General features: G+C 46.5%; 1 protein-coding gene across 4 annotated transcripts in view; it reads right to left on the reverse strand.

Moving 5' to 3' along the window:
• Positions 1 to 19,088, reverse strand: part of bcam (basal cell adhesion molecule (Lutheran blood group)) — a 53,201-nt gene extending 34,113 nt beyond the window's left edge. For 2 of the 4 annotated variants that reach the window (XM_086038237.1, XM_086038236.1), the window contains exon 1: positions 18,744 to 19,082. In XM_086038237.1, coding sequence (XP_085894363.1) covers positions 18,744 to 18,807 — 64 coding nt within the window. In that variant the 5' untranslated portion in view covers positions 18,808 to 19,082. Of the gene's footprint in view, positions 1 to 18,743 lie in introns of all 4 variants that reach the window. The other 2 variants (XM_086038234.1, XM_086038235.1) reach the window with 2 other exon arrangements.
• Between the last annotated feature and the right edge of the window lie 7,117 nt (positions 19,089 to 26,205).

Below are 26,205 nucleotides of genomic sequence, written 5' to 3' on the forward strand. Positions count from 1 at the left end.
CTGCGGCAGCCCTTATTCTCCTCTTGGATAAATGCTCTACTGGATGAATGGACAAAAATATCCTACATTCAAACTCCCAGAAAGTCTTACTGAACTCAATTTTTTCACTTCCCGAAGGCCCTTAACCTCCGTCCATCCATTCTACTGTTTTCTATCACTATCCACAGTCTCCACTTTGCTGCAGTGACGCTTTGTGTCCTCTTGGCTAATTGTTGTACTTGGTCAAGCAAGGGACAAAAATGACAGCATTCACGGTATACCAACAACTTCCCGAATTCAAAGTTTCAGCATCCTGTCGGTGTAGCACCATGCAGGCGTCCCAATACTTCTGCCCACATCAACAACTAGTTAGCTTGTGTGTGCGCAAGTGTTGACCTCGCAGACATGCCAGTTAATCTGCTGCATAATAGCCCACCTGTCGTCGCCCGCGATCTCCGTGGGGATACAGTGGGGTGTACAAAAAGGGGGGGGGGGCGTTCGTTCACCATAATCATCAACTAACAGCTGATCTCGTTTTAATTCACTCCATTTTCATTTAGATTCCTCTCGTCTATCTGCCGCCATAATTGCATATTTTCCTCCAACAAGAGATTTTCTCATGCTTTTGGGGTGTGTGTGTGTGTGTGTGGGGGGGGGGGGCGCTACATGTTGCCGCGGTAACAGACACACAGGCTGTTTTATCACAGCAAGACAGGCGTTATTGGTAAAAAGAAAGCAAGGACGGGGCACAGGAGGGGCTTCGGGGGTCACACGTCGGAGCAACGCGGGCCGGGGGGCAAATAGGGAAACGCGGCGGGCGGACGGGCTCCGTGTGGATGGCGAGGTCAGGTGATTATTGATTGGCGGACATTATGTGGACGGCGGGGGGTGTGGTGGTGGTGGTGGTGGTGGCGGGGGGGGGGCGTTAGTGGGGGTTAAACAGAGACCGGACGAATACATTGTGGCAGCACATCAAAGTCAGGCTGCTGACACGGCGTCAGCGGGGGACACGAGATGCTGAAGGCTGGATTACAAAGCGGGTAGCCGACGCGGGTTCGCAGCACACCGACCTCCATTATATGAAAGGTGATGATGTAAAAGGAAAACAACACAATAAAACAAAAGGAACACGTCAAGAAAGTGGGGAAAAAATGGAGTGCACTCCTACGAGAAAAAGGATGAGTATCATTCCGCTCTTCTGTGATTTTCTTCCATGCTGGTCGAGGCTTTCGATTACTATTCATAGCTTGGATGATGAAGTCATTAGCTATGGAATTGGACTCAAGAGACTCAATCACAACTGCCGCGATTTCAATATCCATTAACATTTTGAGGGATGCCACACAAGTCACGAAAAAAAAAAAAAAAAAAAAAACTATGAATGGTGGAGCCCGACGTGTTGAACGCCATCCGTCAAAGTCACGGCAAATAACTCGCAGATAGCTATCAGCTAAAGCTAGCCAGAGCCGCTTGATAACATCGCGGAATGCGCGGAAGACAAGCGAGTCAAAACAAGGACGCGTCTCGACCTGCGCGCGGCCACGCCTGCGGCCTGATGGCCGACGCAGATAACCGCCGGCCGTGTCGGAAACAGAAGAAGTCACGGCCAAAGCGGACGTTGCCGCCGCTCCCTTCGACATCTCCGAGCAAGATGCCACCTAGCGTGGCACGCCGCATCGCCATATTGAATTACGTGTTCGCACCGCTGAGCTCTCGATTTTTCACTTGCTGTCAACAAAAAAAAGTCATGCATTGTCATGAGCTGTTGAATAAACAAGCCGGCTCCAGTGTGAACATCTGTTTCTCTTTCCGTGAGTGATGACGATGGGCAAAGCGAATAATTAGCTTTAAAACCGGCTAATGACATACACACAATGTTTGACTTGATTTCCCCCTTGAATTGAAGTTGTAATAGAATAATTCCAATAAACTGACAAATTATATTTTGAAAACTAGAATTCCACTCTGAATGTTCTGAACTCCTGTTTCAAAGCCAGTGTTTAACTGAGCAGATGATGCATCGGGCCAACAATATTTCACTTTGAAGAATGACATTAAGAAGTATTTGGGGAAAGTATTTCTCCCTGAAAATCAACTCTATTATTGAGGAAGGCGACTAAATTTCCAGCCATTGTCGGGGCCTTTGGCTTGTCGTCATTCGAGTGATACGAGGACACGCTCCCTTATAAACTTTTGATCCTCCAACCGTTGCCTGTACTCTTGCCAAATTCCCGACTTTATTAATTTAGTTTTCTTAAGAACACATAGTTTGGATGTTGGCACAGGTCAAGGAAAGGGACAGAGAGAGGTTTCCCACGAGTACAGAACCAAGGAAAACTTTTTTTTTTTTTTAAACAGTAGGACAGATTCTTAGTTTTTTGTTTGTTGATTTTTTTTGGATGTCCTCCCTGAACCAGGGAGTGCACAAATGTATTGCCTTGGCGCAAGGTATGCGCTCGACTCAGTGACATATTGTGCCTTGAAGCAACAGAGAAAAAATCCACTACATGAATGGCATGAAAAATCAAAACTCTTTAGCTGATTGGAAGTAAATCTTTCAGAATTCTATGATCCTTTCATTTGCTTCTAAAATTTTTTTTTTTTTTTTGAGCAAGGAGGTGGCTTGTTTGTCGGGGGTGCTGACGCTGAACAATCAGCGCCTCGACTAGCCTGGCACCATCACCTCCTCCTCCACCCTTGCCCGGCCGGCATCTTGAGCAAATGAAAGTTGGGAGCTGGAGGAGGACGGCTTCGGTATGGAGGTGAAGAATGACGGGTGGGATTAAAACGTGGTTGCTGGACATTACATTATTTTGACTTGGGGGGGAAAAAAAAAAAAAGAAGGCTTTTTTTCAGCCTTTTGGCAATTTGGCAAAACAAAAGCCTTACTTGTGCTTTGCAACTTGAAACACACAAGTACAAAAAAGAGAATGGCTCGATGAAAAGCATCCAATGTATGACTGGACACGTGTGACGCTCATTCGGAAAGCGAGTGTGGGAGACAAACAAGGCAAAGGAGATGGACATGAAAGCCGTTGCGACTCTTTTGAACTGGTTTCAATGAGACGAGAACCTCAAAGGCTCCAAATCGGCATCCTTCATTACCTCCGCCAAGGAGCTTAATTTGTTTTCGTCAACATTTGATTTGTTCGAAGCATTGAGCTCATATTATATCACATTATTATTATGTAATATGTATGATATATTATTATATTTTAGTGCATATCCAGCATTTTTTGTGTCACTTTTTTGTGATTGAATTTAGTTTCTCAGGAAAATAAAGCATCATTTTAACAAGAAAATTAAGGCCTGTGTACAAGAAGAGCCACGATAAATCCGAATTACGATTGTTCAGTCGGTGGAGGTCTGTTCTAGTTGCTTTGCTCATTTTTCAGTAGAATTATGTTCATAAAACGCAGAAGCATGTACTGTACCGTACCTCTGTTTTTTTTTGTTTGTTTTTTCATTGAAGATCTCCTTTTTTTTTTTTTTTTCATTTTATTTTTTAATGGGATGGGAGAATCTTTTCCCAATGTTCTGAAATCACAAATTTAGTGATACGTGTGACTTTGTCTTTTTACCAATTTTTTGAGTCATTTTCCAAACATTTACTTCAATTGTCAGTGAATAATGCTTGAATGTGTGCTTCACTGAGTTCCACGCTTTCTCGATAACACCCCCCAAATATTGACGGTTTGTTTAAGCCCCGATAAGTGCGAAAGGTCTATTCTTTTCTATGAATATTTTTCCTGGCACTGCTTGGATGTGAGTCACCTGTGTTTCCGTTCCCCCCGCTCTTATGAATGTCACACAAGTTGGAAAATGTCATCGGAGAACACTGCGCTTTTGAAAATGTAGAGGTTAGAATTACACACATTCCACTTTTGGATTGGCCGCCCCGAGGCACATTTTGACATTTATGGTGAGGTGCGGGCGCAAAAGCTTGTCCATGCAGGTGGAAGTGACCTGCAAAGTAGCGTGTGGGGTTAGTTTAGTCAGGTGGGGCAGGGACCGGAAAGAGGTGCGCACCGTCAAAAACAGGAAGAGGTGAGAACTACTGTGAACAAAGGAATGCTAAGGGGGTGAGGTGAGTTGACAGAAAGGAGATGTGGAGGCTGTCTGTCATCATTTCTACTCTGAAATTTTCCATGACTGTAGTCTTCAATTGTGGCAAAGCAATGGGAGAGGATTCAACTGCTTCGTATGGGGACACCGAAAGGAAGCAGAACTGGAAGAAAATAGGGAGTTGCAACCAACCATAGAAAATGAATGGACCTTGACCAGTTCTCTGAGGAACTCCAGATGCACAATATAGGTCAAGGTATTAGTACAACTACTGGAAGTGGAAATATGATGGCTATTTCCCTGAGGAACACCCACAATATGAAAATGAATGAACCTTGTCCTCCAGATGGACGTATAGGGTTCATCCTTTATAGACGAAATAAAAGGACTATGAAAATTTCACTGAGGAACTCCAAACATACACGATCCATCGTCACTGTCACTTGGAAAACTCCGATGTCCAAAACTGGTCAATTTGGTAGTTGTTTTTACAATTCCACATCGCTGGTCGGTCCCCACATAGGTGAATGAATTTTCAGAATTATTAACAATCTAAAGTGATGAAAATATGTTAATCTCAACAAGCGCTGTGATTTTGGAAGTGTGAGTATTCCGCCCAATGCGAGCGATGTGGACAAAAGTATGGAGCCCCCTACACGTGAAAATAGAAAAAAATATGGACCGGCTATGATAGGGTTCAGTGTTCAGTGTCTTGGGCATTTCCCTGGGGAACGCCACACAGACACACAATATGGAGAGAAGCATTGGGACACAGGCAGGTAAATGCAAGCGGAGTTGCAACAAGAACATACTGTATTGGGTTCACTCTAGAACTAGAAAAAAATAATGTACCTAGAACATTTCCCTGAGGAACTCCACACGTACACAATCTACAGTATATGGAAAAAGTATTGGGGCACCTCCAGGAAGTGAAAATGGAAGAACATGAAGTTGCTATGAGAAAATAGAGGGTTTTATACTTGATAGAAATTGAGTGGACTTTCAACAATTCCCTGAGGAACTCCATAAATGCCCACTTTGCTTTGTGCACTCGTAACAGAAAATGGCTTTCCCCAAAGTGCTCCCGCAAATGACTGTCCACCATATCTTATATCAATGAATAACTCCGATCCAGGCACAAGTCTAAGAGTGCCCAGCACAACTCCTGATTGATTCAAATTCAACCCCAGTTTGGCTTCCGAGCCGTACGCGCAAGAGAGAGTGCCTTGGGACAAAAGAGTTTTTGATGAGCAAAGTCGCAAACAGATGCTCTCCCATTGCCACACAGACAACCAGGCACAAATCCCACCAACTGTTTGCTCCACCCTGCCACATGCGGGCTCACATTTTTCCCACTGGAAAGAAGACAACCAAACCAAAACACGAAACATAAGCGTGTCCACTGGACCAAAGTTCTCGCCGATTTATGGCATTCAGCCTACGGCCAGGTGGCATTCGAGACGGAATTCTTCAAATTACAAATGACAAAAAATGGATATGATAACATTCGATTCCTTTCTCCCTTACTTCGATGTAGACGGTGTCCTTTCCGCCCCCCTCCTCCATATGACGGCAGGGGCAGCAGCTGAGTAAAGAGCGATATCAGCTTCCCATTCCTGCTGCCTCGCCGCTTTTGCCAACTGCCACGCGTCTGGCAAACTGATTCGTCTTCCTTGAGGGGATTCCAACATTGTCATTTCTTTTTTGTCAACTATGAATTTGTCACTCGCTGTGGACATGGATATGCACTTGTTTGGATCTTTTTGTCATAATACAGTGGAAACTAACGTTGAACCAGGTTTTGTGGAAACTGAAATACAGTAATTGTGTTTATTAATAGTTTCAATTGTAAGGATACGACAAAGCGTTATCTTAAAAGACTTTTCAAATTTGATGTAAACAAAAAAATGAAAGCGTGAGCCTGTACCAGCAAATGCAGCAAAGACTCCCCATGACATCCACTAACAACCCAGACCAAACTTAGCTCCTCCCCGACGTACAAAGCTTGACTCTCAGTCGGGATTCTATCGGGCCAACATACTTCCTTGACACCAATTCCTATTTCGACCAAATTATTTTGCTGGCATCTTGCAGCACCTTAAGGGATTTGAATCCATAGGGATTTGAAAAAAAAGATGCACCAATGACTCCATGATAATGGTTGTGGTGGATTTTTTTTTTTTTTGGGGGGGGGGGGGGGTAAATTCTTAACTGTACAACCACAATGTGGTTTGCCTTTGGTGGTTCCACCGAAACAAAACCGAAAGCGACTCAGATGACGGCAGCATCCTCTACATCGTGTGACAGTCATGCTTCTGTATTTATCTGATACTAGAGTTTGCGCGCAAACACGTAGCCCCCCCCGCGTGTTTACGAGCCGGCCTGGCTCGGTCTGATATGGCCGCCTGTTTCTACAACGTGCGGCTCATTTGGATAGCGTGTGATGTTTGCACAGGAGGCGCTGGCCGCCCCCGCCGCGGGTCTACCGCTTGGCGATCCACCGACCACTTGAGCGGCTCTTCAACTAAAGCTTCGGTTTGCGTTGCTCTGCAACCATTACAACAGGGGAGGGGAGCCACCGCATCCTGCCAGCAGGGGTTGCCTATGAAACTGATCTGATCTCGCGGAGCCGAATTATGAGGGTCGAATGCTTTATTGCCGCTTGGCAAACTTTGCTGCCATACTGCGCTCACGTGCTACGACGACGGCTACAACTGTTCGCGATTAAGCTTTGCCCATCTGTTTAGAAGACCTGCTTCAAATTTGTTGGCAATCTTGGCCAAAGCACAAAAATCTAAGTCTCTATAACGAGTCTTGGAAATCACCAGGAATGAGCATGACAGAATTTTTGGGGTTTTTTTTTTAGAAGGGGGGTAGTTTCTAGCGACTTTTTGGGGGTCTCCTCATAACCGATATACCTAGCAAATTTCATAGAGGTTTGGTTCTAATTTTAGCAGTAAACGGGCAAAATGTCGAGGACAAGTGGAAGGATCCCTGAAATGACCCGAAAATGTCTGCCACAAACCAACATGGCAGACGTCTTGTCTCTTTTCAGCCATGGGTTGTTCGGACTTTGTGTGTCTCGTCATGACCGACAGAAGCTCCCAAATTCATGTAGGCAAGGTTCAAATTCGGAGTCAATAGAAAAAATGTCTCTATTGAACTGTTGAAGGTTCCCTGGAAATAGTCGAAATGAACTAAAAAAAGCCACTTGAAGTGAAAAGAGCAGACACGCCGCGTCTTTTAGGGCATAGAACTTTTATGTGGGTCTGCCCATGCCCAACAAATTTCTGAGCTGAATTTTCAAAAAAATGTTAAAATCAAAGATGTTAAAGGTTAAAAGTTAAAAGCAATTTTGGGAGGTGACAGAAGGCATCCATGACACATACAACAACAACATTAGGAAATACCCATTCAGAAATACTTCCATTATCATTTTTACACTTGAGTTTAATCTCAATACATACTGTTGCCGTGAAAGTATTCCGTTATACCGTGATATGAATTTTAGGCCACATGGCCCATGACCTCAATCAAATGTCTATTTTTTACCACACCTACAAAACATAAGGACGTTTTGAGGTAAGCTTTCAAAATGGCAAATGATTTGGCGCAAGAATGATTGCAACGAAGAACAGAAACAATTGACAGAATGCTCGGAAACCTCAGAGGAACTTCTATACATTCAGTCCCAGCGAATTCAAATTATTTCGCCAAATCAAACACTATTTGAGGCTCACCAGAGCACCGTGACGCTCGGTGCCCTCAACCGCCCTCCGACACAAAAACAAGCAGATGGGCCGAGGCGCGGGGGTCCGGTATTGCGTGGGTGAGGGGCTCTGCAGAAAAGGACGCAGGAGTCCGGCTTCTCTGCCAAGGAGGCGCAAGGTCTAACTGGAACAGCCCGGATAACGCACTTCCCCCAACTTGCAGGGCAGGTGACTGCACAATGCAAACAGGGCCACAACAAAGGGACGCTTTGAGGAAAAAGATGGCGGAAAAAGCGCGAGAGGGAAAGGAATGGCCGAGGCGACGCAGAGCTCGGGTTCCGCTCGGCAGCTGGCACTGCCTATTCGTAACCCCGCTTAAATCCTAGTAACTTTCACATGCGGCGATTAGCTCCGAGTGACGGACGCCCACACACATGGTCAAGTCGCGTCCCCCCCAATCCCTGGCACACACATGTCGGGAAACACTCGTCGCACATGACAGGCTCAGACTTTGGGTGAAATGTTTTCCTACGGCAGAGTGCAGATGATTTGTCGCCCTCCCTTCCCATTCCTTTCTCCGCGTGTGTGCGCGCGAGTGTGCTGAGCCCACTATTAATACCTGAATTCCAACAGCCCTGAAGGAATGTCTTAACAATGTGGCCCTGTTCAGGTACTGCACTGAAAAATGCATGAAAACACGCCGCTTCGCCTTTTTAAATGAGATGCTTCAACTTGACTTCTTCTCCAAAGCAAAAGATAGTCTAAATGTTCACTCGGCACTTACTGCAGGGTTCGACGCTTTGTTTTGAGCCCGTGCACAAGGGTTTTGTTTTGCAAGCTCTCTTGGCGGGTCACGGCGCTGCGCAGCATGCAGGAAGCCAACAAACGGCAGGTTCTTTGCTTGGCGTCGACGCTGACTGGTGGCAGGGCGTTGAACGAGCGAAGTTGCCGAGTTAGCACGAGTCCACCACGATCTCGAAATGGGCTGAAAATACGCCGGGCATCCAATAAAGGCACACCATATCAGTGGCCTCCACTCGAAGCATGAACAGATTCAAATAAATAAGTGCCTCGTTCCAAATAGTCAGCGCCATCCCCACTCCCAGGAGGGAACTGTGATAACCTCAACACACAGTCACAAAAGTAATTTAGTGTGTCAGTTCCAAAACAAATGATGTCCTTTGCTTAAAGAAAAAAAAACAACAACAAAAGAAAAAACAGCAGCACCTCAAATCTTGGTGTAGGCGTCCAATTGAGTGTTCTGCCCGGTTATTGTACTTTGTTTTGGTTTACATATTTACTTAAGTATCATTAAATATTGGTGGGAAAAATACAAATATTTCAAAAAAAAAACCCACACAAATAATGTAAGGAATATCATATGCAATATGTACATTCAATAATTTTGGACCAAAAAATAAATATGATTTTACTGTTTGATTACAAGGTGTCTTTGTGTGTACTAGAAGGTGACATTAAATACAAAATGCATTACTGTCATTATTATTATTATATAATAACTGGCCTTCCACTAATAAATGCCTTGTAGAATACATGCTGGGTCCACTCTACAGTAAATGGCCGCGGCCGGGCTATTTTTCGGTTCTGATTTTAAAGGCCATCCTGGGCTGAAAAGGAGTAACGCACTTAAGTAGCCCATCATCCTCCGTCCGCCTGTCCGCCTTTGTCAGGCCTTATTATTGAACATGCGTCCTCTCGGCCCCGGCCATTAACCAGGCTCAGACACCATCCTGCGCACTGCTTTCAATAGACACACACACACGCGCACACAATGCAGAGCGCACACTCCTGGACCGCTAATTGACATGGGGGGGAGCCGGCACGTCTTTCATCATTGTCCACGGAGACAAATCTTCAAGTGCGTGATGTGAGTGGGGAATGGGATCAAAAGGGGGCCGGGCATGGGCGGGGTGCGTGTATGCGGGGAGGGGGCGAGGGGTGCGTCCTCCCGGCCTCTCGTCCCGCAGCACGGGGGGGGGGGGGGGGAAGACCAAATATCCTTTGTGCTTCTCAAAATACTGACATCATTCAGTCGAAATAATCGTGAACTAAGATTTCAAACACGAGGGAGACTCTCAAGGCAAGACGGCGGGGCCGTAATGACTTTAGCCCCCTTTAATAACAACGGGCTAAATTGGTTAACCGCTCTGTAAGTCTGACATTAGTCCGACAATAACGATCCGTCACTGTTGCTGCTCTGCACAATGTACAGACGCGGAATTGGGAATCATTTAGCCTGATGGAGTTATAACCCAATTGGACGCTATTGATTTGGGATTAAATATTCATACAAAAGCAGGGGCAGCCTCGTTGCCTTTTCCTGCTGGTGATGAATCAAAAGCGGGAAACTTGAGCGCGCCTGTTTACCGCAACATGCGCACGCAGGCCGTAAACAATACGAGAGCCCGGTGAGGATTCAAGACGGACACGGTATCTGCATGAGACAGCTCATGTGAGATCCCGCTGTTCCGCATATTGACAACAAAATGGAAACACAGCACAGGAAACGTTTGGAGCCAACGGATGAGTCAGAAAATTCAGAAAATTCCAAGGAGAAGCCTAACCAACAGAGAATCACGTCATGTAAAGGACAGGAAGAGACCTGCGCCGCATTAGCAGTCAGCTCATGCTAACTGTCGTCTTTGCGCACAAAGTCAAGTTCACACAAGCAGAAAACAGCAAAGAGAAGTTCCGTCCCATGGTAGTTTCTTCACAGGGTCTCCCTGTAAGCAGAACCCTCAATAAAAAGAGGCGCTGTGTCCTTGAGGCAGCTGCCTGCCTGCCTGCCTGCAACGCCATGAAAACGGACACCTGTTTTTTTGTGACGCTACTCCTGGCCCGGCGCTCAGGTGACATCCTCCTTTTCCCACACATGCAGACGTGAAGTCACGCTTACAACTCGAATTTCACATTTCCGCCAAGCCCTCTTTATCCTAATTTGGATCAGATTGAATGTGAATAAAATGCGATGGTAAAAATCCGTGCATTATTTGAATGGCCTAACCCAAACCAAAATTGTAATCCCGAAACCCTCTAAACCAGGGGTGGGCAATTCCGGCCCTCGAGGGCCCTCGGTATCTTGCATGTTTTCGATGCGGCAGGGGCATTGCCCACCCCTGCTCTAAACTCTTCCCTAACACTAAAACCTTAAAGTGGAAGTCAACCCAAACATATCTTTTTCAAGAATACGTACGATGCAAGCCCACTAGTTGAAACAAGGCATTCTGATAAATATTGCCTTTGTGGAATAAGAGTTAATCCACCCCTTTTTAGCCATCTCTGCGGGCGGCCATTTTGTCACTTCTATCGACTGAAAATGATATCGAAGTTGCTCAGCGCTCAGGTAAAGACCGATCACGGCTGACTTGTTTTCTGAAGCTGGGCCGCGATTGGTCGTTGTGAGCAGTCGTGATGTCATTTTCAGTCGACAGAAGACAAAATGGCCCTGAGATGGCTAAAAAAAGGGGGGGGGGGGATTTTGCTGCTTCATTTATATTCCACAAACGCAAAATTAATCAGAATGCCCTGTTCCAACTAGTGGGCCTGCATAGAACATATTCTTGAAAAAAATATGTTTGGGATGACTTAGTCTTTAACCTAACTTTAAACCAAGTCTCATCCCTCTACAAAACATGTTTAAAATTGGTCATATAGTTTTTGGTTTAATCTCGTTAACAAACAGACCTTCACCAAAGCCAAACAATCCTGACTTGGCCCAGCGACCAGAAGTCAATGGCGGGAAAAAAAAAAAATCCCAATCTCGCAACGCTAAGAAATGTGAAGAAAGTTAATCAGATTTATTGGATCCACTCCAAAATTGGATGACATATGCATCGATCCACGTCTACAAAATCTGGTGAAAATCGCTCAAGTTGATTGATTCCTGCATAATTCTACCAGGTAGCAGACCTCCACCAAGGCCAAACAATCGTAAAGTTGTGTGACAACAAAAAGCCGTACACCTTCCAGATAGCCACCCTTGCATCTGGCTGACATGCCTGGGAAATGAGGGAACGCTTTTCTCCAAGGAGGCCCTTGTACTGCCTTCCCCGCAAAGTTTTATGGAAACCGGCTTTCGAGCCAACACACGGCGATAAAAATACTGGCGCCGCGGCGGACGCAACGGAACCGAACCAGTCACGGAAGCGTGCGTCAAAGCCAAACACAAACAGCGGCACTGGCTGTTTCTCACCGACAACTCGCACGGTCACTCCGCCCCTCCTCCGTCTTGTGCTCCTCCGGCGTGGACGATTGATGTCTCCGCTCCTGTCTCGCGGGTCCCCGCGGCCCAGTTAAAGCAATAAGATCTCATTGTCAAACAGTGACCAGCCTCACTGGAGAGGTTAAACACCGCTGCTTAACCATTAACTAGATTAAATTCACAGGGTCGCAGGAATGTCCCGGAGCCGATGCGAGGCGGCGATTGGACGTGAGAAGCGGCTCAGGCCATCTCTGCAGGCTTGGCCTTGGCTTTTGTCACGGTGCCTTTGGAAACGTACACACACGTTAATGCACACGTACAGTATACTGGTAGCTAAAGAGAAACATTCCACGCCAGGGTGACCGAAAGTTCACGTGGTTATCAATATACCCCCGTGATAAGCACAAGAAAGAATTCCTCGGCACAAGTGGTCGACTTCAAATATGTACTTGTAAAAGTTGCTGGGAGGTTTTCCAGTCAAATAAATGATCGGGGGAAACCACTGGTGGCAGAAATACTTTTGATTGGCTGGTTAACCCAAGCAAACCAGAACCCAAGGTCAGAAACGGAAACGAGTCAAGCGACAAACTAGTTTTTTTTTTTTATCTGATCAGCCGATGCATTAGCCAAAGATTTCCAAAAGATAAGGCAGTGCGCATTGAGGAAATCAGTCACCATGCTTGAGTGATGTGTGAGTGAGTCCAAGTTCTTTGAGTTTTTCTTCTTCAATGGAGACTGGGCTAAAAATGGAGCGGCAAGTTGCCAGTCTGCCGCTGCCTTTGCATCAGGTTCGACATCAGCCGCCCAGCACACCTTTGCGGGGGTCATGTGACGCCTGACGGCGCTTCGGGATTGAGAAGGCGACACGGTTGACACATGAGCCTCGTTTCCGCCAACAGTACAGTTTGGTTGAGGTGGGAATGCATTTTTCAGCACACCACTATAACTGATCCCAAAATATCTGGTCTGTACCGCTCAGTGCTTGAAGCGAGGCATGCGGTGGCGCAGTTGTACATGCTGCTGACCTTTGATTGGTCATCGGGGAAACTTGCGTTACCATGGAATGTCAGTCATCGAAGTCGACCAGAACCGTGGGTTACGATGGCGGAAGGAATTGCCGTTATTCGTGCCGCTTGGCTACGGCTGATGTCAGCAAACTGCACATTGGTGAGATGCCCACTGCCATTTACGGACCTCATGTTTTTTCTAGTGCCTTTCAAGCTATCGTCCTCAGGGTGGAACCGCACAGCGGCACGCAGCTATCACGCAAGATGCACAACTGTGCCACCAAGTGGGCGGGGTGGATCACCACGAGGTGGTAATTGAAGCTAGAGTGTGAGGGAAAGGAGGGGCGGGGGGGTCTCTTTGGAAGGGCCGCATTAGACAACTGCTGCTGCTGAGGCAACTGTTGATGTCTGAAAACGCAACAGCTTGCGGGGCTCCCAGCGGACACGCTGCCAGCCAAGTCAGATGGTGGCTTTGGGCTTTCAAGGGGTTAGGATTTCCTCTGTGCCGCCAACAAAATGATCTCCTCGTCCACCGTTTCGGGCTTTTTTGTGGCAATACCCATTTTTAATTGGTATTCTTCACTGCCACTGTCTTGTGCGCTCATTTGATCCAAAAGCGATGCATGAAAACAGAAGCCGACTCCATTCGAGTAGCGCTTCTCGGTTCTCCGAGTGACTGTTCGGATGGGCGTATCCTGCGACTGCAAGAGCTCACGCGAGTTTTGTTTTGACAGCGACAAAACATTTTTGAAATAAAGCCTGTTACTCGTATCTCGCTGCAGCACTCTCCGCCTAAAAGGATTGGCTGCACTTAACCTCCCTTCCCTTCCCTGCGCGAGCGAGCTTTGTGAATTTTCAATATTGCTCCATCCTGTGAAACGCAAACCCCCACCCCACCCCCAGCCCCCACCGCACTCCATCGCCACGACTACCGGCATCGAATGCGGAGACACAAGGACGCACATGCGGAGCCGCTTTTCATTTCAAGGCCACATTTGAAATTGCCCATCGCCGTCGTCTTCCTCCCCCGAGACCGGAATAACAAGCCTCCATAGTGGCAAGACAATAGTCAGCGTTAATCATCCATCTCCCATCCCGCGACTTCATCTGGCCTAGCCTTCCTTCCTCCCTCCCTTCCTTCCTCCCATCCTTCCTTCCTTGCAACATCTCCCACTGACGACAAGGAAGCTCATCCGTAAAGCAACAGCCTTTAGCCAAGTCAAAAGATTCAACCAACTTCTTCCCTCTTCCCCTTGGTCCTCCTACACGATGAGACTTTACGGTATTATGAAGTTGCTGATAAGGATGTTGTTCAACTATCTTCCGTCAGGCCGCCAATGAAGTGCCTCGGACGGAAGCACAGACGCTGGATAGATAAGCGCTTTGGATAGTTGGTAACGATGCCAAACGAGGGCATTTTCAAAACGCTCAGCCATAAATCGTCCATGGTAAAGGGAGGGGCGTAAAAAGCAAACGCGGCCCTCTCTCCCTGCACTAAAACAGCGGGCAATCTCCCTGATGTTACGCGGCGTCATTATCTGGAACTCGGACACAAAAGCCGGGAAAGCGTGGTAAACCGCGGCTGGAAAAAGCGCACAAATACCACTGAATGCCAAGGGGGACGGAAGGTTCAAACAGAAGCTCGTGACGGATGAGGAAGACGATAACATACTGTATGGGAAGCAGATTTCTTCAAGTCTTTGGTGTGCACAATTTTAGTGTATTTTTAACAACTCCAAAAAAGGAATTTAGGACGGATGGACAAGTAAATGATGGCTAAGCCAGGGTTCATAGGGTCTATTTTCTCCTTTTGACGTAATGATGAAGAGCCAAAAAGAGGCTGGCCAATCCGAAGGCCTTCAGGGCAGGGGTGGCGCGCGTGGGGGCCAAAGATTATATTCAATCCTTGCCTCGTGCAAATCCACTTAAATTGAAAAGCAAAATTGAATATCAGGCAATGAAGGGATGCAGGAAGAGATTGCAAAGTGGGAGAAAGTCTCTCTGCGATCTGCATCATTCTGACTGGAAATCAGGATCGAGGGCCCAGATGCCCCCGGCGGTGCCGACTGCCAAATGCCATCTCATCAAGGCCCGAATCGGGACGCTCTAATTGAGTTTCACGTGTCGTTTACCGCAAACGTAAACAGCACAAGTGGCCCCGTGAAAGGACGGGTAACTCGAATCCCATTCCCGAGCTCAAAGCGCTTCCCGACGACAGAAACCCGAACCCGTCCTACTTTCAAACGGCCAAACGCTCCCGAGCGTCTCCTGAACGTTTGGCGGAGCCCAACCCAGCGACAAAACAATAAACGCACCCCGGCTGTGAGCTAACTTTGCACCTCTGCCAATGCATTGTTAGCTTGCTTGTTTGCAAACGGATTAGCGACGGTGAGAGGGGGGCTTAAGAGAAAGAAAGGAGGTCCCTTTTTCCACGAAATGCAAAGAGACGACGAGCTAGCGCAAAGTTTACAAAGCGCGCTACGACACGTCCTGGGGAATGTCACGAATTCCAGCACGGGGAAATATATACTCAACCACCCGTCAGCCCACTGAAGGGTATGAATCACCTCAATAATTACAGCCCTGACGTTCCAAAACCTACAAATGCCTGAATGACAAGGGAGGGCGGGGGGCGGGGGGCAAACATGGACTCGCTCTTCCCAAAGTATCCGTCACTCAGTGGTCGACGTCCAAGCCAAGACATTTTGAACGTAGGGAATCTTTGCTGGCTTTTATCGCCTTAAGGCTAAATGACCCTTTTTCTGGCCTAATTCCATAATAATTGCTAATGGCTGCAGGGGGTTGTTGCTACCAGGCTAAGGCGGCGGGGGGGGTAGAAATTAAAAGTTCAGGAAATGACTGCAGGAAAGAAAGCAGCCATAGACAAAGAAGTGACACTTTTATCCGGGCTGATGCTTGTCGCTACGATTCTCTCCACTTGTTGCGACGACTTTGGAGTCCACTGCGGTTCGGCCAGCACCCCCTTTTGCCGTTTCCGCTAACGTCACGTCGGTCTTCCGAGACCGCAAGGCCGTTGCGCCGCGGAATGTTTTTTTTTTTTTTTTTTTTTTGTGCCAGAGCATCCTTGTCGAGAACCTTTCACCGACAAGAGTGGAGCGGGTCATAGGGCGCCAGCATGGGAACATGCAGCAAATGAGATAGCAAGCATGCGTTATGTGTCCCATGACGCTGTTTAGTGCAGCGACGGTCGTTGTGTGAGCGCAAACCGGGAATGCGGGGCCCACTGAGACCCTGCGAGTGTTGCTATTATTAGCATGCGAGATGCAGATGGGGGAAAAAAAAAAAAAAAAAACGAGAGGGATTTAGTCAACAATCTTTTATGGACAAGGTGAAAAGATGACTTTCTTTCCCACAACTGAGACACACAGAACATGACATGAGGGAGGGAAGCGCTCGGCCTTGAAATCTGCGCAACATTGTTGCCAGATGTGTGATCTGCACCGCATCCTTCCATGACGCAGCGCCGACTTTTAGTTTGAGGGCACCTGTTAAAAGGCTTCGCGGATGGCAAGCGGACAGGAAAGTACCCACCAAAAAAAAGGGCGGGGCAAGAGGATCTGATGAAAACGGCCAGTCATTGCAATGAATCAATAACAGGTCGTGCAGAGCATTCATCAAACATAATGACGGGAGAATCCGGATTGAGACACCGGAGGGACTGGAGACATTCAGGCCCCTTTGGGCCCAGCAGTGCTGGGCATTTTACACACTTAAGAGCCGCCGTAATTCACACACTTGGCCCCAAACAAGTCCGAGCAGGAATGTGGAACAAGTCAAAGAAGTCACCGTGGGAGAAGATCAAATGGGAGACCTCGGAGGTGGATGCTGGCTCTTAAGTGGGTAGGTCGAGGGGGCAGCCCATTATAATTGCACTTTGACAAAAAAAAATAATTATTTTTCAAATGTCGGCTCAAAATCTGCCGCCCCAGGAGTGACCGCCCTCCAAAATGAGCCGAAAAGCACATAGCTGTGTGCAACCATGACAGGCAGGGATTTTTGAACAGGTAGGGGAGGGGGAGTCAGGCGGCTGATTGCAAATGTGCAATTACATTATTTCCCCTTCTTTTGAAACGACGCGCTCCTCAAAATTTGGCACCTGAGGAGTGACCGCCCCCTGACCAAACCCCCCCCGCCCCGCCCGTTCCCTCTCCCCAAATGCTAGCCAGAAACCTCATGGCTGACTACTGACAAGACAGATGGGGACTCTTTAGTGGGTGTGTGTTTGTTTAAAATAGGCAATGTGTCATTCTCTTTGTTTGATGTTTAGTTTGATAGGCAAACTCAATTGGGAGTGGCAATCAACAGGTTGTAGCTTCTTTTTGGGAAGAATTGCTGACTATTTGCCAAAGTGCGGCATGTTGTGACGTGAGTGAGGTCAATTCACTGCTCACATACAGCACTCGCAAATCAAAGTAAGAACAAATTGTGGCTCGCATCTCAAGGCACTTTTTGCTCTTGAAATGCCCTCAGAGTTAGGCCCCCACAGCAATCGCAATCTCTCGAAGCTACAATAGGCTATGACAAACATCATTGGCGCTAGCTAGCATGACAGACAGGGATTCTTGAACAGGCAGTGGAAGGAGTAGTGCGGCTACTGTACACATTTTTTCTTCTTCTAAAATGATGTGCTCCACAAAATTTCAATGTCTGAGAAAGGTGGGGATTCAGCTCCCGCACGCCTCCCAAATGCGATATCAGAAAGCTCATAGCACAGCGACTCCTTAACGGGAGGGAGGAGCGAGCTGCCCATTGTAAATCACAAATTCCCTCCTTTTTTTTTTGTTTTTTTTAATGAGGGCTACTACTACCGAGTTTGTTTTTCCTTGAAAATGTTGCAGTATCCAAAATGTGGGCCTACTCCAAACCCTCGACTCCATCCCCCATGCTATGCCGGAAACCTCTAGATGGGTGTGGTCATGATGGACAGGTGAGCCCATACCAAATCTGTATTAGAGATTTTTTTTTCTTTTTTTTTTTAAATCTGACCAATACTTTTACTGCATATTATCTTTTTTTTTTTTAATAGAACCTCTCCAGATGTGGCACCCGGGGTGACAGCAACACACACCCATTAACTAAACCACTGGGGGCGTGGGCCCCGCCTGCCAGCTCAAGACACTATCATGGGAATAAATTATGATTAACAAACAAATTCATATATATTGTTTTTGCGATTAAAAAAGGACAACTAAGAATACATAGAGGGCAGGGGGTTCTTTTGGTTGCTGATTTTTTTGGTGCATTGTGGAGGCAATCCAAATTTGAGCTAGATAGCCTGGGAATGAATGAGATAGCAGACAAGCAAGGTGGCGCACTTTGACATTTAAAAAAAAATATTTTTTTTTTTTTTTTTTTTACTATTCCTCTTTGGCATCATTGCACTGTTAAGCTAATGTGAACCTGCAGCGGTGTCCCAACCGGGCAAGCGGAAAGCGCCAACAAGTGCAATCAAGTGTGAACAAGGGGGACTTCCCCGCACGACTTCAAAGCACCGCCGCCGAGTTAAAGTGGACCACCAGAACCTCACAGGCAAGTTGGCACTTGTTGGACACAAGTCGGAATCAATCCATCACGCTTTCCTTCGCCAAAGCCCCACAAAAGCGGGACTTCAACTCGCAAAGAACGCCAGCAAAAAGTTGCCTTCAAACTAAAAACACACAGCTCCAGGGAGTGGAAAAAAAAGTCATTGTGCACGGCGATCCCCCCCCCAAAAAAGAAAAAGAAATAAAGAGGACTTACGTTGCAACGCGCAGAGCAGCAAGGTGCACTCAAGCCACGCGTGTCCGAACTTTATCCCGTCCATGATGACAGCCTTTTATTTTACTTTTCTTTATTTTCTTTCTTTTTTCTTTTCTTAATTTTAAACAACTTTGCGTCTTTCAGTCGTGTTAGTTCAGGCAAGCAAGCGAAGCAGCTTGTGTGAGGCTTGGTTCTTCTTTTTGGAACTGAAAAGCTTTCGCTCGCTCTCTCGCTCTCTCTCTCGCTCTCCCTCTCTCTCTCTCTCTCTCTCTCTCTCTCTCTCTCTCTCTCTCTCTCTCTCTCGCTCGCTCTCCCTCGCGCACGCGCTCACGCGTACACGCACGCAGTAATCTGACGCGGGTGGTACTCCTCTTGATATATTTGCACAAAAGCTGCCCCCCACCCTCACCCACCTCCCTCCTTCTTTCTCTCTCTCTCTCTCTCCCCTATCTCTTTTTAAACTCACCCCCCACCTCACTTACTGGCACAGAGAAGAAGAAAAAAAAAATCCGATCTGCTCGACTGAGCTTTCCAGAAACGGAAGTAAAAGAGATTTTGATCAAGAATCACGTGATTTGGGTTGAAGTATGCACACGTCAGTTTTTGCTTTTTCTTTGGAACTTGAGAAAAGTTTAACAGGAAATGGAACAATTGCGACATAGGCCGTCAAATCTCAGTACATTTTTTTATTTTTTACTCAGTACATTACGCTCACTGAAAAATAAGCAGGTTCCCCACCACGCAGCCAAAGGATTGCCGCCACAAGTGTGTTTTTGCTTCTTATTTGGCTTTTTGGAGAGCCGTAGAAAGGGTGTGATGATAAAGGCCCAATTTACAAATGTAGTCTCGTACAATTACACTGGACAACGGCAAATTTTAATCCGAGATGGCTTTGTATGTCTCTGAACATATTTTTTTACGCTGATTTAAAAATGTCTTTTTTTTTTTCTAGCACATCAGGTTTTTGAGATACTTTTATGTATGTATTTTCATTTCATCTAGAAGAGTTTACTTACACTTCTAACTAGAATTTATTTAAATTGGTGACTAGTGTTACCTTTTTCTTGAAAAAAAACTTTTTTTCCGAGGAAAAATAAATACTATGAGAGTCAACCGCATTCTTTGTAAAAGTACAACTGTAAAAATTGTTTAAAAAAAAAAAAAAAGTATGTCACACTTAATTTTATCATGCATTTATCTATTTTATTTCCTGGGGACACGAACATCACTGATTCGGCGGAACGAACCACATAAAGAATTTGGAGGGAGAATCTCCTGAATTGGAAACAAAGCATCCTGCGAGCGTCAGTTCCTATGTAAGAAATTTGGGCGTGAGCACGCGGAGGGTCGTCACAATCGATGGAGATTTCGTTTCAGAATTGGAAGCAATGATCAGCATTCTCCAGTTGCCTCGCCCAGACGGCGTGCGACCGAGTTCCCGCCCTGCGTCGTGGACCCTCAGCCAACATCCAAACCAAAGGTGCTTTTCATTTTCAAAGCAAGTGGGAGCAATTTGTCGGCAGTGGGTTAAGCCGTCTGTTCCGAGCAGACATACCATTCATTCCGAGACACGAAATCCCCTCACAATCTGTTTGGGTATTTACGGACTACGCTGCAGGAAAACTGTTGTTGTGGAGCGGGCTAAAGTGGCTTTTGACAAAAGTGCTTGACTCGGACAAATCACATAAAACGGAGAGGTCTTGGAGTAATTCGGTGTTTGGGGTTTTTTTTGCTCTTAGACTCCCCCTAGGGTTGTTGAGTGTAATTGACTTTTTAAGACGCTTGGAAATACAAACGCATTGGACCGAGCAGGTCCAAATTTTGCTTTGGATTTTGAAATAAAAACTAGTGATGCTAGTTTTGTTAGCCCATCTATACGGTTTTGTATTGTAAGTTAGCATAAAGCTAGTAGAGTTTTGTGGAATGATTTAATACACGTGAGATTTTTTATTTTGGTCAAACACCAACTGACAATGGCAATTGTTGACTTGTTCACTTTGGCACTTGGAACTGAAATAATTACTCTCAACTCAATACCAAAAAAAAAAAAAATGTCACCCGAGCGACCCGAGCCTCAGCACCAAATGCTGGGCACGTCCTACAGGAGCAGTTGACACGCATTCCGAGCGTGGTTGTCTCCCAAAAACAGCTGGCGAATATTTTTTCAGGCCCGAGTTGAGGCGATACTTGCAACCTGCTCCTCTGCACCCCCCACAACACACCACCAGCCAACGGCCACCCGCCCACCACGTGCGGAGCTCTGATATCAACCCACAGCTGTTCTATACGGAGCCCGCCTGCCGTTGATTCACGCCACCGAGGCCACCGGCTGACCCTTTCACCTTCCCCCAATTTCTCACATGTTTATTTCATTCCCAAACTTCGCAGCAGAAGAATGGAGGAGGCTTTCCCACTCATCCCTGGTATCGACCCTCCAACAGTCACGGATCTGTCATGTTCATAGAGAGGATCGAACAAGTCTTGACGTGGATTTTTTTTTTTGTTTTGTAACCTTCGCATTTCCTTACGTAAGCCCGGCGTCACGCCGCATAGTCTCGTCGTCTTATGTGCTGATGCGGCCGATCGAGCAAGGGCATTCTTACGTAAGGACTGTAGTCATACAAAGTGTGATTTACTGCATTGGTTCATTACCTAATGGAGCTGCAGGAGAGCATAGGGAAGGAGGGAGGAGGATGAATAACAGACGTGAGCGGTAATGAGGAAAGGGAGAAGATGGCATCACGGCCGTAAGTGGCCATAGCCCCTTTCGCGCACTTTTTGGCAAGATTGTTGAGTGACACGCATGTTATGCATCTGACACTACCTGGAAGAAGCCAGGAAATTTGCGCATATCACTCACACGACAACAAAGAAAAAAGACAGCTTTGATGGGTTTTGTGAAAGGGGCTTGTTGGGAGACGAGTGTAAAGTGGTTCACATCGTCTGAATCCCTGTTGTGTTAAAAGCAATGTTCCTGTCTTGCATGTTTTTTTTATACACCACACCGTTCGCGGGTGCTGACGTTCGCATCGACGTAATCGTCTACATTTGCTGGTTTCTGTCGTAAAAAGCAATGCCAATTGCCGCCATCAACAGGACTGGGGTGGAACATGATCAACTGCACTGTTCAAATGTTCATAGTTTTCGCTTTATGAACTAAATCATTTTCCAAACGGCTAACGCTCAAAATGCTGGGATAGGGGTGCAAAGTTTTCCACTGGATCCACCCGCCCTGTTGCGTTAAAAAAGCAATTGCCACCGTGTGACATCATAGCAGATGATCGCGCGGCCGTTGTCGCGTCGCCGTGTAAAAGCGCGCCGGCAGACATATGCTCGAATCGAAAAGAGAAAAAGGCTAGCCACCATTTTTACTGTCGATGGAATTTCAAGTGGTTGTTTTGCAGCGTGGGGAATGATTACAGCTCTCGCGTGAATGATCGACTTTTAATGTACAGGAAAAATATTGACTTTGGAGAGGCAACCCAACGTGTCCCCGATATCTAGATCGGTTCTTTCAAAATGACATTCCTGGATTGTGTTTCATTGCCTCAACAAATGATGCCTTCAGGATCCCGCCTTAGCCGGCTGAGCTTAGCTTAAATATCCGCCCTCACCTGGGAATGCTTGCTGCTAAGGTCAGACATTTGATCCCCGTGCCTCGGGCACTCCAGTGAGACGGATTCGCTCGGAATACCTTGACAGGTCGTGTGCACTAACCAATCCCGGGAAGCATCCAGATGTTTCAACTCTTGAACATTGAGTGGACGTCAACCGGCAAATCAGCTGCCAGCTACAATTTGTCTCAGTTAACCAGAGCGCAATGTCCAAAGAACGCCGGAACGCGGGCACGATTCCCACATGGTCCCAGCCAGCGCACGTCGCCACTCTTAATGCCGAACGCGACCATCAAGTCGCTGGCGTCCACCCCCGCAAAACGCATGTAAACTGATGGCTTCTACTGCCATTCCGCACTGAGCCACTTCCCCCTTATCAGAATTCCCGATGAGCATATGGGAGACCCCGGTAATTGGTGCTCGCAATCTGGTCCCCCCCCCCCAGATTTTTAAATGAGGACTGTGAACGTCCATCTGTCAGGAGGCCTTCCTATACCTCCTTGTCAAACCGTGATCGTCCCTTTCACACTGACCGTGAAAGCCAGCATGTTCCCCATTTTACTTCCATGTCTGAATAAATGGCGCCAACAGGAAATGAGGGGCCATAATTCAAACCTGAAATGTTCAGCCTTCCAACTGAATGCTGCCTGGATGTGTGGGTACACCGTAGACGAGGTTGATGGACTAATGCTTTGAGAGTCAATGATAATGTAAGGAAAGTCAAATCAAAGTCCATTCATCCATTTTCTCCCACTTGCCCCGATTGGGTCGTAGTTTTAGCAGGGAAGCCAAGACTTCCCTCTCCCCAGCCACTTCGTGGAACCTTTCCAGGGGCGGGGGGATCCTGAGGTGTGCCCAGGCATGTCTCTTCAGCATGTCCTGAGTCGGCCTCGTGCCCATGGGCCATGCCTGGAGCGCCTCAGCAGGGAGGCGTCCAGGAGGCATCCTGACAAGATGCCCGAGCCACCTCATCTGGCTCCTCTCAACGTGGCTTGACTCTCAGTCCCACTCGGATGACGGAGCTGACGGATGTGCAACCCCCTTCTGACCGAGGACCACCGACTCTGATTTGCAGGTGCTGATTTTCATCCCTACCGCTTCACGCTCAGCTGCAAAGTCGATTAGTCAATGACATCGTTGGTATTTTTGCAGCGCTGTACATCAGCACTCAGTACGGCGAGGCACTGCGCATCACCGACAGCTGATGTACAGTACTGAAAAAATATCAATGACATCACCGATCAGTATATACATGGGGACTAATGCAATAATCAAGTCAAAAGTCCTCTATATATTGTCCGATTAGAAGCCAAAAAATACATGATTAGCAATGAGCCGACTCCAAGCGTTAAACATCGCTGCGGATGTAAAGTCATCTCGTCGAAAAGCCGGTTCAACCCAGAGTAGGTTAAGAATGCACGAAAGGGGTTTCAAGTCCTGCATTGACGTGTTGAAAGCCGACAAGTATTTCAGAGGTCTCACTTTGGGATGACCACAAAAGCGACGAGGCTGGGCTGAAGCGACACGTAATGAGCAATCGACTACTGTAAAATGATAACATCAAAAGAAGCATGCAGGAAGTCAGCAAAGCGAACAGGCTAGCAAGGCACTCGTCAGCATTTTTAACATTTCAACGGTGACGAGCATGCATGCGATGTGGCGCTTGATAAAAGGTACACAAAAGCCAAACCGGCAGACCTTGCAAAAAAAACCCAAAAAAAAAACCCTGAACGATCTGGAGTCACGTTAAAATCACTTGTTTCATGTGACTCGCAACCCCCCCCCCCCCCCGACCCCCCTCCTTTACTCTATGTCACAAACCGTAGAGAGAATATTTAACACAGCAGCCTGCAGCCAAGAATTTCAGTGAAACAGACACAGAGGCACTACAAAGGCAGGAGACGTGTGATGAAAGAATAATGAAGAGAGCAGATTAAACGTGGAGGAAGGAGGTGGGGAGGACTTTAATTCCAAAAGTAAGGGGATGAGTAACATGTAGCCCAAAGGAGAAACTACAAGGGAATAGGGCCGAAAAAGAAGGGGAAGACTGAAAGTGAAGGTAGAAATAATCGGGTCGGATGTCGCATTGCGGGGAAGGATCAAAGAGACCCTCGAACCGTAGCACGTTTTCCAACGCGTTTGGGAGATTTTCTTCTGGTTTGATGAAACCAAGGTTGAACTTTTGGGCTTTTTGGCAGCGGTAACACCAATCATGCGTGGCAAATGATAAAGAATATATGCCTGTCAGTACTGTTATATTATCTATCTAAGTGTTGCTGTTTGTGTTCAGATATCCGTTGCTTAAACGGTAAAGTCAGAAAATGTTATTTGTTATGATATGTTAGAGGGCCCGACCAATTTAATTCGGCCAATATTAGCTCTTTTAAAATCTGACGTTTTTTTTGGGGGGGGGGGGGGCGAATTTTAGCTTTTTTGTTTTTCGCACATTAAAGCGGAAGTCAAACATTTTCTTAATAATATGTTCCATGCGCCTCCACTTTTTGTTTCTTTCTGTCTTAAAGTTACATGAATACTAAAGGACAAAGTATTGTAAAACAGTCAAAGAAGTTACGTTATTCACTCGATATTTTTAAATTAATCGTCCGATTACTTGCCTATCGGAATTTTATTAGTGGAATAAGAATCAAGCAGATTAATCCACCATCTTTTATTTTATAAAGCATCGCCGCCTACTATCGACTGAGATTGACGTCAACGTGCCTTCGGGCTCGCATTGCGAACGTCACAGCTCACCTGTTGTCTGGGCTCGCTCACTCGTATCTCAAGACACATCTGTATTTGTTTGGCTCTCATTTCTGTGTGTACCAGACCTCTCTCATCTCTCGCTAAATCTTCACTCTAAATCTTCCACAGCTCTGTTGTCATGTCTGTTCTCATAATGGACGCGGCGCATTATGAGTCACCTGGCAGTGACGTCTCAGGGCATTCCCCGCTCACCACAGGCCTGCTGATCAATACGGCCAACAACTGTGCCGGTAAAATTATTCAGCCATTGTGATTCATCTCAGAATGACTTTGTTGTTGCCATCTTTTCACTTCCACTGCCTGCCGGATGCGTGACAGCAAATAATTCAGGATGTTGATCATAAGAGAGGAAAATGAGTCGTTGTCGTTTCTTTGGACGATTTCCCAAACGGTGAGCTCAATTTTGGTTCCTCGCCAGGAGAACTGCCATAACAATGACGGTATTGATTAATAGCAACCAGAAAGAACTTTGTCAAGAAATGTCAATCTGCTCAATGATCAATAACTTGGTGCTATTTACTCCGGTAAATCAGCGACACAATTCAAAACAAACGCCGTTTAGTCCCGACTCCGACATTGGGACAGGCTGATCTTAAGCGGGCGGATTTTGAGCCCGAGTCTGGTCGAAAGCGCAATTATCGGTTTGCGTCAATAGATTCTACTGACCAATCGGGTGGTGTGGGGGTGTGATAAGACAAAGGCCAAGGTCTGACAATTGCAACTGTTGCTCTTTACAATCTTTTTCATTAGGTCATGACTGTAGGTTTTTATAAAGGACAACACAATAGAGTGCTATTTCGTTTTAATTAAATAATTGGGAGGCTGGAACAGATTAACGTCGTTTCCATTCATTTCAATGGAGAAAGATCATTTGGGACACTATATCGACTATAAATCTCTCATCTTTTTATTTGATATTCCTACCACAATCATGTCTTGACCCTGGAACAAATCATGACAATTTCAACTCAAAAAATTCCAGTCCAATGTCCCACAGCACTGTTTCGGATCTTTGAGATTGAGCCAATTCACATTTCAGGGACGCTTGCCGGCTTGACTCGTCTTCCACCCCGCTTGGCTTT

The sequence above is a fragment of the Filicampus tigris genome, chromosome 8, assembly GCF_054856515.1.
Source record: "Filicampus tigris isolate MCC_2025a chromosome 8, RoL_Ftig_1.0, whole genome shotgun sequence".
NCBI lineage: Eukaryota > Metazoa > Chordata > Actinopteri > Syngnathiformes > Syngnathidae > Filicampus > Filicampus tigris.